The following is a 20,593-nucleotide window of genomic DNA, read 5'->3' on the forward strand; positions in this document are numbered from 1 at the left end:
TGAGCGATTTTAGATAGGGCTCTCAGGAAGATCTTTTGCTAAGGTATGATGGTGGTAGATCTTTCATGCTTCCTGCATTGATCTTTTTACAGACACATGAGTCTCCACTAATTTTTGCCTGTCATCACTTGCACATTCTCTTTTGAACTGAGATAGCAACAGTCTTCACTTCTTCATGATTTTCCAAATTTGATTATTAACCACAGTGGGTGTTTTTGGTCCTTAATCAACTTACTCGGTACATACTTCTCCACAGCACTATATGCAATCCGTCAACATTGCCTAAGTGAATTTCTAGTAACTGTTTACCTGCTGTGTCTAGTGAAAATGCTCTCGATACAGAGAATTTTACGCCACCATTTGTCAAATGTGTGATATTTTTACCCAACATGTTTCAGATCTACATTATTCCATTGTCAGGTGCTTAAAGCTTCTGTGCTATTAGGCACCATCAAAAGTAAAGTACTAGCAGCAAACACACCCATTTGATGATTGTACCTTGAGAGTATAACATGCTAACAAGAGATGTTCTAGGAAGAGTTTTGTGTTTGACAGTGGTTTTTTGCTGCTGGGGTTTTACTTTTGGTGGGGCCAGATGGCATAGAAGCTTTAAGCACTTGATAATGGGATAATGTAATCCTGAGACATGTTGTGGTAAAAATACCATACATTTGACAACTGAGAGTGTAACATTCTGTGTGCCAATCCACAAAACAGTTGTATTTTGGCTTCACAACAGACAACAGAAATACTTTCCTAGTCTTCTTGATTGATTTATTAACTTTAGTAACCATCATCACTTAAATATCATGATCACTAATACCTGCCTTTATACTGACACCGTCAATATGGTCAGGCCTGTCTTTAGCTGCAAGGTCTAAAGTATTTCCATTGTGTGTGCATTCTCAAACTAGCTGCGCAAGACATTTTTCGGGAAACATACTCAAAAGTACTTCACGAGATGGCCTGTCCTTACCCCTGTAATGAATTCGTAGATGACCCAGTCTATACTCAGCAGGCTATTGTTACTTCCAACCAATATTGCATGATCTCAATATTTCAGTGCTACTGAGCCTAGACTTCCTTGGAACGGCTCTAAGACTATCATACTGGAATCAGGAGGCCAGTAGAAACATTCAACAGTTAACTTGATTTCACCTAAACCTGTTACATGCATCCAGGTAACTTCACAGTCAAACTCAAATTTGACTTCAATAGAAACAATATTTTCATTGACTGCAGTGAATACTTGCCCTCCTATTGCATCCAATCTGTCTTTCCAATATACGTCTCAGGATTTGTTAAATATTTCTAGGCTTTCTACTTTGGGCTTCATCCAGCTCTCAGTTCCAACAATAATTTGAGTGTGACAAAATCCTAGGAGAGCAGGAAATTTGTGAACTTTGTTACGAGTACTTCAACAATTTGCTGACAAAATTTTGGCAATCGAAGTGTCTTTACTCTGAACACTGTCTTGTGTGTTGACTGGTGAGTGTTCATCAGAGTACCTCAAACTAATGTCTAGCCTTAAAAAAGCCATGTTTACTCAACAAGTACTCTGCTACCCAGGTGGCACTTGATAATGCAGGTCCAAAATCTGCAACTATGATATAATGAGTGCAAGCTGGTTTTCTTTACAGCCCTGAACGCTATTTCCTTAAGAGGCTCCATAACATGCCTAATGTTGACACTCCTGATAGCTAACAAACTGCTGCTTCCCTGTCCCTGCTCAAACCCTGCTGCTAAATATGCAACTTCCTACCCTCCTGAGGTGTCACCAATGTAGCCTGATGCCTTACTGAGCTATGGAGCTGACTGTCCAAAAGAAATGACAGCTGTATTACAGACTGCCCGAATCTACACTTCATGGCTAAAAAACATGAGATTACACCTCTTAAATAGAAAATCAGTCACAGAATTCAAGAATTAACTGTGAATCAAACACAGAAATTTCTAAATACATAACTTGCTGTTGTGCTGGAGTAGAACAGGAGATAGCTGGGACTTGCCCCCCCCCCCCCAACCTTTTTTTCCACAGTTTTGCCCCCCCCCCCCACCTCCACCACCACCACCACCACCACCACCACCACCACCACCAAATCCAGTCCAGTGCTAGCTTCGTCTCTTGTGGTATCTGTTTTCCATGTGAATCTTTCATTAGGAGGAGGCTACTATATTAAGAGATTCATTAGATGTTGTAACCCCCCCCCCTCCCCTCCTGTAACCCCCCCCCCCCCCCACTCCTCCTCATGCCACCCCTCCTAAACACACACACACACACACACACACACACACACACCTTCAGAAAAGTTATAAAATCCAGTGTTCCCTGTGTTGATTGCATTTATTGTAAATCTGTTGTAATTTACACCATTAAGAGAAGAAAGGTAATGATCAATAAATAAAATAATAGATATTGTGTTTTTTTGTATCTGATAAAACATGTCCATGTGCCTGCAGGGTCACACATTTTGGAAGAAATGTGTAATCATTGGAATATGGGGAAAAATACTGCTTTGTAAATATATCTGCTGTTGGTTGATATCAGAAGGTGTCTGCATTTCATTCGGTGAGTAAAGCTCAGGATTTATTAGTTGCTTTATAGAAGTAGGTAATATTTAATTTAAACATTGAGGAGCACCGTAATTTGTTGTTGAGCAATGTTCCAAGAAGGTTTTACTAGACAGCAATGATAAGAAACCAAATGCCCTTACATTTTATAGTAGTACCTAACATTATCTATTTTTGTATTTACATCAGAATCCAACTGCCTTTTATGAGTAAGATTATAAGGGTGCATTATATGTCTAATATTTATTACAGTTTGCTGTATCTAAAACAAGGTTTGTAATAGACCTATATTCATCGATGAGATTTGACGTTATTGCATGCGGGGTAGAGAGAATTTATAAGATGGGACATAAAGTTATCAGAGCTATCAAATCAGTATTGGACAATCTGATTTGTGGTGCATTATAGGGGAGGAATGTTACAGAGCCAAAGTATAGGTTTTTATTTAATTTTCTACATTGTCTGTGACAGTGATGAGCGAGTTAAATATTGTGTGTAGGTGTGTCTCACAAATGAGAACAACTTGCGTAATAGTGTATAATGTATTGCAAATGATCTCAACTTGTCCAGTTAAAGTTATATGCCAATCTCATAAGCTATGAAAATGAATATACACTCTTACATGCATGATAAACAGGATGCCTAATGGAATGTAACCAATTGAAAATTGAAACACTGGATTTAGTTCCAGCAGGAGTATAATTCAAACTCTTTCTTTTCCCATTCTTTTATCATGGCTGAATCCTTGCGTCCTATTTCTGTGCATATTTTCTTTTAAAGGACTGATCTGAGGCTTATTTCATATTGTTTTATTTCTTATCTTGTCCCTTATTGTCATACCCAGGATCCCTTATAGAAAGCACATCTCTGTTGCTTGTACTCTACTCACATATTTCTGTCTCCAGGTCCAACATTCTGATTCATATGTCAAAATTGGTCAATAACATGATTTCTGTGTTATGGTCTTTTCTGTCATGCAGTTTCCGAAACGTTCGTGCCAAGCCTCCAGGCTGTCACAATATGCCATCGGTTAAACTCAAACAGATTGCATGCCTTCCCCATTCTACACATGGACAGCACACTCACTGATAGTACATGCACCATGCATGTGTGTGACTTGTGAGTCATTCCTCACCAGGTGATGCTGCTATTGCCTGGATGGGCTTATGTGGATAATAAGCCTGTTGTCGTAATGTTCTGACTGATCATTATAGATGTTCATCGCAAAGCATAGATATCAGTACCATGACTGTGTAAGAAAGGCAGAAATTACTCCCACTGCACTTCAACACTCTGCACACCTCAGTAATATCAGCCAAGGAAAAGTGTGCACACAGTTTTTTCCAGTTTAATGCCACAATTTTTCAGTCTCTTTCATTCATCTCTGTTCCACAATACTGAGTGTATGTAATCCATGCTATCCTGCATCTGTGCTGCAATGCAGAAATCTAACTGCCACACACACACACACACACACACACACACACACACACAGTAAATACTATTGTCACCTTTGAAAACTACAGCTCTAGACAGAGCAAACATCTTAAGACTGACTATTCTCCTCCAGAAGACAGATTGAGTAGTGTGTACGCAATACATAACAAAATTCTCATACTGCATTAACTTTTATCTTAAGGAATTAGTTTTATTTGAAGAAACCAGAAAATATCTTAACTCTTCCAAGTATTCTTCACACTTCTCCATCATTATGGAAAATGGGAGGAAAATAGAAGCATTTCTGGTAATGGAAAATAGAAGCAATCCTGTAATGTGGCTTCGTGCACAGCAGGTACACTTGCCAATGTACCTTGTCGACAAATGATACAATTATCTGCTTGTGGATTGTGTACAAGTATTTCATTTGTTCAGTCTGGAGACCTGTATGTTCAGCAGAACAAAATACCACTATGTCATCTCCAGATTTGTGTCAAGAATGGTTTTCGTGAACACTACAAGAAAGGAAACCTAGTCCTGAGATTATTCATCCTTATTGTTGTTGAACTCATCTTTAATTCCACCTAGAAGGATATGCACTTACCATCTTCTATTAATTGTAGCTGGCACTTAGCTATGAAGCACTTTGCCCTGATTACAGTGTATGCCACGATTAGTCACCTTCGCTGAGGCTCAAGTGAGCACTATACTCAATTAGGAAGGTGTCTCTAATTCAGTAACTCATTACTGTAAGAATGTTGAGTCTCACAAATGTAATACTTTTAGCAATGGTTAAGCATGTGTACACAAGTCTCCATGAAACACAATTTACATAATGTGATGACTTCGTTTGTGAAGATGTTAAAGAGCCGGTTAAGGCCATATGTCATTTGCAAGTGTAATTCTCACCACTGGTTCCTGTCAAAATATTGGAAGTTCTGTAGACATGCAGTTCGTGTTGAGAATAAACTCGTCTTGCTTAGTAGGAAGTGTATTTGTTGATGTCTGTACGATAGGATTCAAGAATTATCACATTTCATTGTCTTTCTTAGCAAATTTTGTGTGAATAATGTGATGTGACTTCTGCCACAAGATGAATGAAAGTGTGTTAGTGGGGAAACATCTGAATAACAGTACACCTCTTAACACATTTCAAGTAACCCTTCACTAACTCTATCCATTCACTCTCCAATGAAAAATAAACAGATCTCACAAAAGTAACTAGTTTTCATACTAGATACATCTATCATGTTAAGCAGAATCGGAATGGGGTTAACTGTTGCAGTTAGGTTTACACATGTAAACATTGGAGCAGGGTGAAATGAACAACACCATAGGAGAAATCTGTCAGCACTACGATTGTTCAAGTGCAGACTGATCACAAACGATTGTACGGCTTTTCAACTTTGGAGGAAAAACTATCATTTTATTGTAATCGAGATCAAGAACAATCACAGTAAAATTGCCTAAATGTTCGTAAATGATATTATTAATCTTGCAAACTTGTGGAGAACCTTTAGAATATCAGAGAGGTGGCTTTTGTAAATCCTGTGGTAGAGTAAGGGCATCTGCAAATGATATTTAGAAACATAACCCAGAGTGTTTTGCAACAATTGGCTCCATATTGCAATATTCATGTCACCAACAGTGAAATGCAGTTGCCCTTTTCACAAGTGATTGTTAGATTCATTGCTGGTGATGTTTGTTAGTTTTCAAGATTGAAATAAGTAATGCAGTGTATGCATTCCATGAGTCAAAGAAAAGAAATATTCGGATCCTGTTTAATAAAATTTAGATGAAAGGATGCTTTTCCATTTCACATGGTGTGATTATCTTGACCTAGAGTCTGGAACCGGATTAGGATATTTTTTGGTTATTTAGTCATAAACTGCATTGGAGAGGTCTAGGAACAAAAAGTGACACCCTACCTACCTTATAGTAGTGTGCATATAGGAAAGTTGATGGTGGGGTGATGTGCAGTGGCAAGGTGAGTGTACCAAGTGATGCCTCAGCCAATAATGACAGTCTACCATGTCTGTCTGCAAGCATAGGACATTTAGCATTGATTTTAATAGTAGTTTAGGTATGGTGATGTTACTTAGCCACTATAGTGTTCATTATGGATGGCATAAAGCAGACAAGACCAATATTATATTAATAAGTAACAGCAATAGTTCACCAAGCATATAAATTCTGCTAAATAGAGTCAGAAGTGGAAACAATGGCCCAGCGTAGCACTCATAATAGCATTATGAGATACCAGGTTAGACAATGGAACGTGGGACAGGGACAGAGGGCACACTGACAATGCCACAAAGTATTCTCTCTGTCTCTCTATGCAGAGTGTTTCACACTGCAGCTTCTTTATGTGCATGCCACTCTACTTTTGAACTATCCTTCCTAACGTTGCAATTTTAGGGGCAAGCAATGTGTGTGTTTCCGTGTATGTATGTGTGTGTGTGTGTGTGTGTGTGTGTGTGTGTGTGAGAGAGAGAGAGAGAGAGCAGAGGGGGGGGGGGGGGTGCATGCATGTATGGACAGACGGACATACGCGCGCGCGCGCACACACACACACACACACACACACACACACACACACACACAATGTAACCTAGGAAGAAATGTAAATTCCAGCTTGATCTGCAAAAGAAGAAACCCAAATCACAGTGAAAGTGACTATGGAACAACCTAAACCAAAACGAAGATTGGCAGTGTGTCACTACTTACTCTGAGACCTCTCAAATGCATTTCACCATTAACTTAGCAAAATGATTCTAATCTGGTTCCAGATTTAGGTCAGGGTAATTGTATTACGTGAAATGGAAAAGCATCCCGTCATCTAAATTTTATTAAACATGACTGGAAATATTTTTTTTTCCTTTCCAATGAAAAGGAATTAAGACAATGTTTCTTACAACAACGAAACCCTCTCTCTGACCTGGAATTGGATTTGAGATTCTCTGTATGAAGGCTTACACTTTACTTACTTAGCTACAAGGACTACCCGCATGCTTCCTCTGTTCATAAACTGTTGTATAGTATCTACTTTTAGTAGTGGCATCTTCCAGTTTCAGTAAAGGTGTAGTCTGTAGTCTCTTTTGACTATAGATCTACAATACTGACAGAGTTGTCTTTATGTAGTATATGAATATCCTAGTTGTCCATAAAGTAAAGGAAAGACTGGCATGCAGTAGTTAATTTATGTATGCCATGTACAGAAAGATGGTTGTGGTTTATACTGACAAATCTTTTGCTGCTATTTGAGTATTCTAAATCTTTTATTATTATTCTCCTCTCTCCTTCCCACACTCCCCTTCTCTCCCCCCCCCCCCCCCCCCCCCCCCCCACCTCTCAAATGATAAGCGCATCACAAACACAGAAAGTAGTAGCTAGGTTTAATGTACTCTACATTCTGTAAATAAGCTAAGATCGCCCCCCCCCCCCCCAGCGCGCGCACGCACACACACACACACACACACACACACACACACGGCCAGTAAGTTGCGGGGTGCAAAATTTAGTATGCCCAGCTGCCACCTCTGTCAGTAACAGTGGCTGGGCATCAAGTCAAACTGAGCTTGGATGATAGCTTTGGGTATGTCATTCCATACAACTTCAACTTTATGCCAGAATTCATCCATTGTAGTTGCTGGTGAGTGTTAGTGTGCCAGTCTGTTGATAACCCAATTTTTCAGTCAGTGATAGATATGGAAATTGTGCTATATGGGGCAACAGTCTTAAAGCTGTCTGTACTGAGGTAGGTCATAACAGCACAAGCAACATGCAGTATTGCATTATCCTGTCGAGAGGTAGCATGATTCAGACCTCGAGCCTAGGGTTAGGTATCAGCCTTACCACATCAGAAACGTGATGCCTGCTGTCCAGTTCAGAGGACTATGCAAACCAGAGGAAACATGCTGTGTATCCAATGACCCTCCATACCAACACACCAGATGCTGGCCCCATGTGGTGATGCTGAATGCTATGTGGCAGTGTTCACCTCCACACATTGATACATCCACCGTGATGATGTACGCAGTACCAGCACTCATCTGAAAAGACATTGTGGTGCCACTTCTATGACCAGTGTTGTCATTGGGTGCACCACTGTTGGCACACATCTCTCTCTGCTGTTACAATGGCTACTGTGCTGACAGTCTGTGGTATTAGATGTCTTCGTACTGTCCATATGGATACTTGTCTCACTATAAAGAAGTCCATTTCTAGGCCGTAGGTATGTGATGTGGCTGAACAATCCTGCACAGCTGAACAAAAAATATTTCTGTCCTCTCGGGCACTAATCAGTTGGAGTTATTGAGACCCTGTTTGGCTTTGAGTGTAGCCCTCATGAATCTGTGGTTAACGGTTGTGGTATGCTAATCAATGAAGGCAACAATATCGATAAACTGCAGTGTCAATGACACAAGATTTTGCTGCTGTCAAATTATGACCTGGCAGATATGTCTCCTTTTAGATGAGGAATAACTTGATCTTCCCCCAATGAACCATAGACATTCCAGATTGAGGTGGCTTGCATCCCTCACCAATACAGGTAGCCATACTGTAGGTGCAAGCGCAGTGGTGCAGATGGGTGAGTATCTGTGGGGAGACCAGACTAACCTGTGGTTCCTTTAGAGGGTAGCAAAGTGAGGATAGGATAAACCAATGCCTGTATTTTAGGTCTGAGTGGCAGGTATTTTTTGGCATTTGTTTGGTCTAAGTTATAACATTGTTTTATTTTTTACTGATAATGGGTATAAAACCAGTATATCAAATTGCCATATTAGTAGTGGTAATTTTTTTAAAACATTTTTTTAACAAATGAGTTTGGTTGGACATTCCGTGGCTTCTGAAAGATCGGTGTCGTCTTTGGATGATATTGTTTCTGATGAAGGGACTCAATTTCCAGATCAGTACATTATAAAACAAATATTTATGGACATATTGGACAATTATTATTGAGAAATGGGTGAATTCATGATTGAAATTTTAACTTTTGTCATGTAATGTTTCTTGGTGAATGTTATTTTTGCCTACTATCGAAATTGTTCACTTGAATTTTTTGAAAGAACATTTTTGGTTTTGTCAGCAAAAAAATCTATTGTATTCAAAGTCCCATTAAAAAGTAAAAACATATGTTTGACTAAAAAACTAGTTTTTAATTCAAAATAATAAAAGAAATAGAACACAATAAATTTAACACTTAATCTAGTTATTTGACTTCCATTTCTATGAAATAGTAAAAGAGAAGGTAGCTAGGGCAACAATAATAGATTAAAAACTTAACAATTCAACCATAGTTTTCAATAAAAATAGAAAGTAGCTGATCTGTTGCCTGTGTATAGATAATCTGCTTTTATCTGCTTATCTTAATACAAAAAATAGAGTTCTCAAACCTCAGTTTTCACCCTTTAGCACTGTCTATTTGCAATGCCCAGTTAGTTGTACGATCTTTGCTTACAAACAGAGAATTAAAAATTTAAAATCAGTAGGAGAATACTGGTGAATTTTTTGTAGTATTCAAGCCCTCACTATTTTTTGAAAACAGCTGAGAACAATGGATGGACTAAGTGTTTTATTTACCTATTTTATATGATATTTTAGGTCTTTGTACCTTGAAAAGTATGGTGCAAAAGTCTGAAGGAGTCTTAGAATTTTTCAGTCGTTGTTCAATGCCTACATTTTGTTGCTGGAAATAACAACAATAAAAAATCTGGAAATTGGTTATTTCAGAAACCAGTTATTTTGAGTGGTTTTTATGGTCAAGTGAAACTTGAGATGGAAAAACTGGTATAACTGAAAACCAGTTGCAGGGGCAACAGTCTGGATGATTGACTGATCTGGTCTTGTAACATTAGCAAACATGGCCTTGCTGTGCTGCTACTGCAAACAGCTGCTAGCAAAGAAAAACTAAAGCCATTATTTTTACCCTCAGGCTATACAGCTCTACTATGTGGCTTATTGATGATGGTGTCATCTTGGGTAAAATATTTCACAGGTAAAATATCCCCCCCCCCCCCTATTTGATAGTAGGAAAAGGGAGAGAAGGAAAAATAGTAGGAGAACATGGACTTAGGAAAAAGGAAGGAAAGAGGAAGCCAAATGATTGAATTTTGCACAGAACCTAATTTAATCATTTCTGATACTTGGTTTAAGAATCATAAAAGGAGACTGTATACCTGAAAGGGACTTGGGAGCACTGAGTGGTTTCAGATTGATTGTATAATGGTGAGATAGAGATTAAAAACATTTTAGACTGTAAGACACTTCCTGTAGCAGATTTTGATTCTGACCATGATGTACTGATTATGAACTTCAGATTAAAACTGAAAGAATTGCAGAAAGGTAGGAAATTAAAAAGATAGGACCTGGATAAATTGAAAGAATCAGAGGTTGTTTCTGAGGGAGTGTAGGGCAATATTGGACTGAAACAGGGGAAAGAAATGCAATAGAAGACATATGAGTAGCTTTGAGAGATGAAGTAGTGGAGGCAGTATAGGTCAAGAGACAAGGCCAAGTAGAAATTCTTGCTTAACATAGGAGGTATTGAATTTAATTGATGAAAGAAGAAAATATAAAAATGAAGTGGATGAAAGTGAATACGAACATTTAAGATATGAGATTGACAGAAGCTTCAAAATGGGTGAGCAGAAATGACTAGATGACAAACGCAAAGCTGTAGAAACGTGCATGACTAGGGGAAAAAATAAGGCCACCTACAAGCAAATGAAAGAAACCTTTGGAGAAAAGAGAAGCAGCTGTATGAATATCAAGGACTCAGATGGCAAGCCAGTTCTAAGCAGAGAAGGGAAACACATTTACAGGATGTCCCAGAAGTGTTGTGACAAACTTTGAGGGGTTGTAGTGGGGTCTTGAGGGTCAAATTGAGGATAGGAACCCGTGTCTGGAAATGTCATCCAATGATGCTACAGAGATTCAAAGTCATAGGTGCTGACGTCTGCCACTAAGCCACACCTTCAGCAGCAACCATGACTTTGTTCACTGACGAACCGTACGTGGAACATCTTGCAATGTTGTTTATTTTTCAGTGTTCACGAGTGATTGCCACAATTGCCAGTGGAGAAAATGGAGCTAGATACTTTTAGACAGGCCTTGTCTCCTATGAATGTGATGCTCTGTTGCCTCGATGGGTGATGGTTTTGGATGTGGGTTTACATCTACAGTTTATTTTTCTCCTGTATACCATAATAAAAATGGAGGTTGTAGAGGGTTCCAGGAGAAAAAGAAACTGTATACCATAATAAAACTGGAGGTTGTATAGGGTTCCAGGAGAAAAATAAACTATTGATGGAAACCTGTGTCTCAAACCAACATTCACCAAGGCAACAGATCATCAGATTCGTAGGAGACAAGGCCTCAATGCAGCAGCTAGTTCCGTCTTCTCCACTGGTGATCGTGGCAATCGGTCACCATCACTTAATAACAAACAGAATTATGAGATGTTCCAACTATAGTCTGTCATTGTTCAAAGTCACATTTGCTGACAAAGGGATAGCTTTGTTTGAGGCACTAGTGCCTATAACTTCGACATTCTATAGCGTCATTGGATGACAATTCCAGACACAGATTCAGATCCCCAGTTTGTTCCTCAAGACACTCTCTACAGCCCCTCAAAATTTGTCACAACAGTTCTGTGACACCTTGTGTAGAGTGCTTGTATGAAGGAAACAAACTTGAGGGCAACATTGTAGAAAGAGAAAGGAAGTAGGTGAAGATGAGAGGTAAGATATAATACTGTGAGAAGAATTTGACAGAGCACTGAAAGATGAAGTGGAAACAAGACCCTTGTAGTAGACAGCATTGCCTCAGATTTATTGCGATCCGTGGGAGGGCCAGCCATAACCAAGCTTTTCCACCTGGTGTGCAGGATATATAAGACAGGGGAAGTATCCTCAGACTTCAGGAAGAATTTAATATTCCAATTACAAAGAAAGTATGTGCTGACAGGTGTGAATACTAACAAACTATCTTTTAATAAGTCATGATTACAAAATATTGATACAAATTATTACATAGAAGAATGGAAAACCTGATAGAAGCTGAGCTCAGCAATCATGAGTTTGGGTTCCGTAGAAATATAGAAACACGCGAGGCAATGTTTGACCCTGTGTCTCATCTTTGAATATAGGTTGGAGAAAGGCAAACCAACATTTGTAGCGTTAGTGGATTTAGAGAAAGCCTTTGAAAAGATTGATGGGACTACACTCTTCAAAATTTTGAAGGTAGCAGCAATAAAATACAGGGAGTGAAAAATTATTTGCAACATGTACATAAACCAGATCGCAATCATAAGAGTTGAAGAAGGTTAGGAAATGAGAAAGTAGTAGATGATTTTTGGTATTCAGACAGAAAAATAACTGATGAAGGCCAAAGTACAAAGTAGAGAGGGTATAAAATAAAGGGTGGCAATAGTAAGAAAAGCAGTTTTGAAGAATAGAAAATTTTTAAATCTCTTGTAAATGTAAGTCTTAGCATGTCTTTCCTGAGGTTATTTGTGCAGAGGGTAGCCTTATATTGATATGAAATGTGGATAAGTAGCAGTTCAAATGGGAAGAGAATACAAACTTTTGAAATGTGTTGCTGTAGAACAGTGGTGGTCAGCCTGGCTCCAAACACCCACTAGTGGGCATTGCAGCTTTCATGGTGAGCAGTACGTGGCTGGGGTTTTAAAAGTATTTTCATTAGGTTTTCATAAGAATTTGACCTAAAGTATTTGATAACTAACTATTATTATATACTTTAACTAGCTGTAATTCTTTTTATAACCTGTATGAAATAAAGTCACTTCCCTACTTTATAAATCGCAATTACCATGGAGCTAGTGGGCAGTTAGAAAATTTTGTTATTAACAGAGACATTAAAGGGAGCGGTAAGTAAGAAAGGTTGACTACCCCTGCTGTAGAAGAGTGCTGAAGATTAGATGGGTAGATTGAATAATTATTGAGGAGATACTGACCTGAATTGGGGAGAAAAGAAATTTATGGTGCAACTTGACTAAAAGAAAGGGGTGTCTGATATGACATGTCCTGAGGCATCTCGGAATGGTCAGCTTGGTAATGGAAGGAACTGTGAGATTTAAAAATTGTAAAGCACATGAATACAGTTAGCAGTTTCAAAGAGATGTGGGTTGCAGTAGTTATTCGAGATGAAGAGGCTTACAAAACATAGACTAGCTGGCAGAGCTGCATCATATCAGTCTTTAGACTGCAGACCACAACAACTACAACAACATGATCTTCTTACAAACGACAGTCAAATGCAATTTCTGATTGAGAATCAGGTAATCTTCACTCATATAGACAATGTAGATGCCATTACTCGTAAATACTTTGTGTGGTTGCCCTAAAAATTTGAGAGAGAGAATATTTACAGTGAACTGGTAGAAGCAAAAGATTGCTCAGCATAAATCACAACCAGAGAGTATGGAAAGGAGAAGCCTGCATATAGTCCTTGTTGCCAAATGGGTAAGGTCCTAGCATCCATGCAGAGAATCTCAAATCCTGCTTCAGGTCATATTGGGGTTTTGTTCTCGTAAGAAACATTTTCTTTTGGTTGGAGAAGTGAATGTGTGATATGCCCCTTCACATAACTGCACGATATTACGTGAAATATCTTCATCCATTATGGCAATGTATATGGTATGATGATGTGGCTGGAAGGGTCTAGTGTAGTAGCAGCCGCTTTTTTTTTGCATGTACATGTCAACAACAGCAGTAATGAATGTGGAATAAAGCAGAGTGTTGCAATCGAAATAACAGTTCATTAACAGTGTCTGTATCATTCTGTGCTACTAAACACATTAGTTGCATAATGTAAAATATCCTTTCATTTAAATGAAACACTGTGAAATTATGCTGCCATAATAGCATGTAGTAAATCTGCATGAACAAAGGCTGAAACATGGAGGTGTGTGACTTGTTTGTGGAGTCACCTCAGCTGAACTGTACCACCTTGTGTCGTTCATTTATAAAATAATTGTGGTGATACAGTGTAAACGTACAGGCATGTGTGCCTGTATATGTGTGTGTATGTGTGTGTGTGTGTGTGTGTGTTTTTCTGGTGACTGGTAGCACACACGTGTGCATGTTTGTGTTTGCAGGTGTATTTGATAGCGTCTGGAATCTAGCAGAGTTTTTAATCTCATCTATCTGCTTTTCAACAACTCAACACTTTTACTGTTTGGTGAATTATTGCCTACACTCCTTAAAATACTTCAGTTCTCCATCTTTTCCCTAAATTGCTTATAGGCAAATACCAAGGTAACACCATTAAAAAAAAAAAACACAGCTGATCTCCTTTTCCAATCTTCCTCCTTTTTCTATTGCAGACTGGATGAGCTGGGTTGGATGACAGCAATGGTATTTCACTTGCAGTAGTACCACATCTAGTACAACATTCTGGTGCTCAAACTACAACAGAACAGACATGTGTCAGTATGAGCTGCTTAAGTAAAGGGTCAGTTATTTGAGCTGGAGCTATGTGGGATTCTTCTCACTCCATGTGGCATGATGAAGCTATATTTGTCTCACCTCCATAGAGTTCAGTATCATTATGTGTAGCTTTCTCCATATTTGGAGGTATACCACCACATGGAGTTTGTGCACTACTGATTCCATGGTGCCATGTGCAGCACTGATTCCATGGTGCCACATATTTATGGATACATGTGGGGTACATTTCAGTCCTGCTTTATTTGTGAGTGTGTCCCTATATTTGTGAGAGAAAACACAAGTATTAAAATGTAGATTTCCATGTCATCTTTTTTTAAATGGAGATCAACAAGTGACATTGAAGAAGTTTTATTTGTAGACCTTTTATTATCTTTGCAGTTTTCTCTCTTTTGCGATATATACGTAAATACATTGTGATTTTTTTTTTTTTTTTTTTGGGGGGGGGGGGGGGGGGGGAGCAGCATGTGTGCTTGTGTGTAAAGCATGGTTTAATCACAGCCTGCAGTTTGTTTCTAGAAGTAATACTTCACTCTGCAATAGAGTGTGTGCTGTTTTAAAACCTTTGTGGCAGATTAAAATTGTGTGCTGGACAATTGTAATCTTGCCTATCACAGGCAACTGTGCTACTGAGCTCGCGGTGGCCGAACGCTTCTAGGCGCTACAGTCTGGAACCACGCGACCGCTACGGTCGTAGGTTCGAATCCTGCCTCGGGCATGGATGTGTGTGGTGTCCTTAGGTTAGTTAGGTTTAAGTAGTTCTAAGTTCTAGGGGACTGATGACCTCAGACGTTAAGTCCCATAGTGCTCAGAGCCATTTGAACCACATACTGAGGTACCTTGTACAACCCATGTGGTTTGGAAAGTAGGAGAGCGCTATTGGCAAAATTGAAGCTGTGGGGGCCGATCACGAACTATTCTCGGTCGGTACGAGCATTGCCCATAAAAGGCAAGGTTTGGTTTTGATTCCCAGTTTAGCACACAGTTTTAATTTGTCAGGCAGTTTTGTGTGTTGGGGTTTTGTACTGCACAGAGTGTTTTGCATTATTGCCTAAAATGTAAACCTTCAAGTGAGAACACATCTACATTGGAGGTGGCAAAAAATTATAGTCCCAGTATGACCTCAAACTGAGACTTTGCCGGTGATAGAGCTGCACACTCGACAGTGCCAGCTGCACTGTTGAATGGGAAAGAATCTGAATGAATGATTGTGTCTGGCTTCACATTTTATCTGTCATTTTTAATGTATCTTAAAAGAATTTGTCATAAAGGTTTCTCTTTAATTCAGGTTGAGTCGAGGGAATGCTCTCATATCAGAAATAATACTGCACTACGTTATATCCTCTTAGTATTTTGAAATGACATACTGGTGATTACAACTTGACCCCACAAATATATCTGAATAAAACGGTTTAATCCATACCTTCAAATATTGTGTTACTACAGTACTTCTGAGCCCTTTGTACAACAACAAAATCCCATTGTATTTACATGCAAGTTATTTCATATGTGACCTGCGTACCCTAATATTATCTGGCTGAATAATGCAGTTTATACTTGTTTTATATTATTGTAGATATGCAAGAATTGTACTAGTTTTTGTTATATTTCAGTTTTAGAAACAAGTCATCCAGCTACTTTATCTGTATTTTTAGAAAAGGGCAAGAAAAGATGTTTTCATTGTATTAAAATTTTTTCACTGTATTTTATTTCTACCCATTTTTGCTTTGTTTTAGGACTGACTTTCAATGGTAAAACTCCAGAAGGTATAATAAAATGGGATGGATGTCAAAATGTTAGCTTGAATGTGTATGAAAATGCAACTAAATTCGGTGATTTCATAGCCTCTTTCAACATTAACACAAATTTATGGGTTGGAACGTGAGTAAATTTTAAGTAGGTATTTTAGTTTTAGTTGTTGTTCAGTATAACAGTAGTGTAATTAGTGTCAGTAGATTACATTTTTGACACCTTTTATTTAATGAGGTCATGTAGTGTGTTTCACTGAGCTGAAATATAAATTACTTGTTATTTGTACTTCTTACACATACTAGAAAATAGTCAGCATTTTTTATTTCATATTCTTTTGCTTTTCTAAAACATTTTTCCTTTTTGCTTTTTGTGCTCAGGTACATATTTAGGCGCCTGAAGTTCCTTGGCAGCCGTGCAATTTCTTACGCCGTAACGCTTACATTCCTAGCTGTTTGGCATGGTTTGCACTCAGGATATTATGCCTGCTTCTTTATGGAATTTGTCATCATGCAGTTTGAAAGAGAAGTAAGACCCTTTGCAAGCACTTGTGCACTCACTCACTTACTTACTTAAAACACACACACACACACACACACACACACACACACACTTATGTATGTGTACATGTACTGAATGTTTATATGGTGTTGTTTTAAAACTGTGTTCTCATTTTATCTATAGGATTAGGTCATGACTCAGAGAATTACTTTGATTTATTTGTAATATGGTTTCAGAAGTCAATAAGTTTAGACTTTGATGGACCTCTTGTTCTTCATAAAATTAATAGGAATTCTGTAACTTATGTTCCATAATCTCCCCTTTAAATTTATAAATCTGATACTGCAGCATGTTTATCTGATTTCATATATTCTGCTGTGTGCACAAATAACACACCTATAATTTAACAATAAAATAATCAGTGTTTGAAAATAAAATATAATTTGATAGATGAAAAATCTACTTGCAAAGCAGCAGCAGGAGAAAACATATATAAAAGATTTGGAAATAAACAGGCTTTCAGAGCCAGTGGCTCCTCCTCCTTATGGAAGGGTTGAGGGAGAGGAAGAGGTATGAAGGAAAAGGACTGGTGAGGCTAAGGAAATGGACTCCTCTAACTCAGCGTTTTTTCTTTTTCTCCAACTTTCTGTAACTCCTCCCATTTCATAAACCTCACCAATCCTTTTCCTTCATCCCTCTTCCTTTCCTTTCAGCCCCTCCACCAGGAGAAGGACCCACTAGCTTCGTAAGCTTGCAAATTTCCATAAACTTTGTAGGTGTGTGTCCTCCTGTGGCCAGTTGGTGAGTAGATTTTTTACCTTTCCAGTTACATTATGTTTTCATTGATATACATCTATAATTTAATGATTTTATATTCTTGCTGTCTTGAAAGATGTCAGTGGTTAAGATGTAATATGTAAATGGTAATTCTTGTATGAGCTTCCAATTAAGCATTTCAAGCTATGTGGTAATCATTATTCAAAAGAATCTAAGAAAATAAATAAAAATTGACTTACTGCTTGATACTGACTGATAAGTCATAACCAAAATGTTTAATGTATTACTATTATTGTGTTTGACTAAAACATTTGCATGTGACTTTCCTCTTGATTGTGCACAAATATAGTAATAGTTTTCAGTGCACTTTTAAATAGCTTCCGTAAATGAGCGACTCAGCATTAGCGTGCCTTTTTAAAAGTTATTGTGTCTCATATTATACATCACAAATCTTGCTTTTTCACATTTCTACTTAAAAGAACATGCATTTTATTAGCAGATGAAATGTTAATTACTAAATAATGTACAGCGTTTTGAATCATACGGAATTCTTCAGTTGTTAGTCATGTGGGTGACTGAAGAGGGCAGCTGTGCTGCAATCAATCACAAACCAGTCTAGGAAAGCGTGTCAAGAGAGAGAAAAAGTGTTCCAAACATTTTGCGACTCAACACAATCAGAAATTAAGGCCAAAGTTCTTCATGAGCTTGAAAATAAGTCTTATTACAAACAAAGAGAAATGCAAAATTATAGCAGGTTGGACTGCACACAGGTTGTAACTAAAGCCATCATAAAGGGTGAATAGACTGTCACTTGCTGCACTGTCTGCTTAATTGTGAATATTGGGCAGGAATGCATTCCAAGGAAAATACACCCACTTGAAGGTGGATATAAAAGATCCTTGACATTGTAGGTTCAGTGATTTAGAGCACACATGAGACCATACCAGACAAGTGGGAATCTTCTATCTGTAGTAATGTTTTAGCTCCACACTCAATAGGTGGTCATGAATAATCATACTGTGGCTAAACTGGTGCCACTATTTTGTGTGGATTCTCTGTTGCCCACTGATGGGTGTCGTGAAAGATGACAATACCATCCCTTGTAAAAATAGCTACATCTGTGAATAGTGTGGATAACAGAAATCCCTACACCGTGGCGGCCTGTGCGGTGAACTGGCAACAAAACTGTCTTCACGGAGGCAAGTCCATTGATGAAAAGGCTTGCACAAGTTGTAAGTGATAGTGGCAGTTGTCCTGAAGAATGTCCCACACGATCATCTGCCTTACCTCTTGCTGGCAGGCCACCTGCTTGGTGCTAATACCGAAGGCATATTCTGCGGTGTTCAACACCTTCAAGTGAGTGTACCTTCCGTGGAACACATTTCAGGTCTCATGTCTATATGAGCTTTTTTTACTCCTTATCATCTCAGGGATCATTTCCAGCAGTTTTTCCCCAATAAACAAAATCGTCCTGTATAGCTGCAACTGATTATGGTGATGGGTTAGGTGATTCTAGTTAACTGTGATTTCATACATGTGAGATCCTTGAGACACCATGATCCTATGCCTGCTCTGGTTTCTCTTCAAATATGTGAGTCTAAATAATAATATATGCATTGTATTGTTCTCTGGGCTAACTGGATCAGGTGCAGCAACTTGAAACAAGAACAATGCCTTTACCTATGCAGCAGCTCTGCAGGTCTGTGGCATTTACTGGAGATTGACTGATACAATACAAAGAAGCTTGTCAGAGTTCCACAGCTGTTTTCAGTAACAGCATATTGCTTATTTGGACTCTGAATGTTTTGGTCAGGTACTGAAGGCTATATCATATGTACAGAATTTTTCAGTCTGAACAGGTGAAGTGAAATGCAGCTCATAATCAGAAACTATTGTGTGGGGGATTCCCCAGTGGTAAAAATGTTGATTAGGAACCATCTTGTAGGATGTGTGGTGGTACAGCCACATTGTCACACATACAGAAAATTGAGAAGAGTGTCAACCATCAACAGCCACTCTGTTCCTGCAAATGGATGTGTGAAGTCTGTAGGCACCTGCTTCTGAGGCTGTTCAAGTTTGGGCCGAGGGAAAAAATTCTTCCCCAAGGCAGCGTGATTCAGAGCGCACGAATTGAAGGCCTACACTGTTATTTCATTTTTACTGTCAACTTCTGGGCAATAAACTTGATGATGAGCAAGTGCACTTTTCCGCTGCAGCAATGAAGGGGACCAAGCGATTGGAAAAAACCACAAGTCATTCTGTGGTGTGCGTACTGTAAGACCTTCAGTACACACACCATCAGATTATTTGACTTGTCGCTCTAACGAAGTAGGCGAGTGTCAGCAATACGTCTCATGGTCTTATGGTGGCGTGTTCATCTTCTGCCGTTAGGTCAGACGATAGAAATGCCACTTGCACGCTTAGAGTAGCAGATTGACGGTGACCAACTTTAAACAGAACTTGATTAATTTTCACACATATTTATTAAAATATTAACAAGCATAAAATGACTTAACTTGATTCTGGATGCTATTTACAATTGACAATCTGCAGTTCCTTTGGTCTTGGTACGTTAATCTTATTCTCACATAACTCTGATACTTGACAAAGTGTCTATACATTTATCTTCATGGCTATGTACTGGAATATGTTAATCTTATTAGGCGCAGACTGAAACTTGACTATAGACTGGTACAGACTAATGCAGACTGACTAATCGGAGGTCTATACACTCGTTATTATACCTCGCGCATTCAGATATCACTGCACGAGTGTGATCCGTTAGGAGAAAAGGTTCTGCGTTAGCAGCAATCTCATTGGCTGCGTTACATATTAATACGTGGATCGGCAGAAGCAGAATTTGGTCCGTCTCTATGACAGCGCCATCTCGTAGTGCGGAGACGGACGAGCACTGCGCCTGCGCTGTTGTGCTTAGCGGGGTGCGCTCTAGTGAAAAAGTTGTGTACGCGCTGACTACGCAGAACTATGTACACAGCACATTCCTGTTTTCAAGAGCAGTCATTGAAATGATGCATATTATTATAGGCATGTATCAGTGACGTCAGTCTGTTGTAGAATTGTTTAATGTG

At 38.7% G+C, this 20,593-nt stretch overlaps 1 protein-coding gene across 1 annotated transcript in view; it reads left to right on the forward strand.

Moving 5' to 3' along the window:
* LOC124555052 (lysophospholipid acyltransferase 5) overlaps positions 1-20,593 on the forward strand; it is a 179,151-nt gene that overhangs the window by 129,465 nt on the left and 29,093 nt on the right. The window contains exons 7-9 of the mRNA XM_047128825.1: positions 2,461-2,569; positions 16,214-16,358; positions 16,607-16,754. Coding sequence (XP_046984781.1) covers positions 2,461-2,569; positions 16,214-16,358; positions 16,607-16,754 — 402 coding nt within the window. The remainder of the gene's footprint in view (positions 1-2,460; positions 2,570-16,213; positions 16,359-16,606; positions 16,755-20,593) is intronic.

Source organism: Schistocerca americana, chromosome X (genome assembly GCF_021461395.2).
Source record: "Schistocerca americana isolate TAMUIC-IGC-003095 chromosome X, iqSchAmer2.1, whole genome shotgun sequence".
Classification (NCBI taxonomy): Eukaryota; Metazoa; Arthropoda; class Insecta; order Orthoptera; family Acrididae; genus Schistocerca; species Schistocerca americana.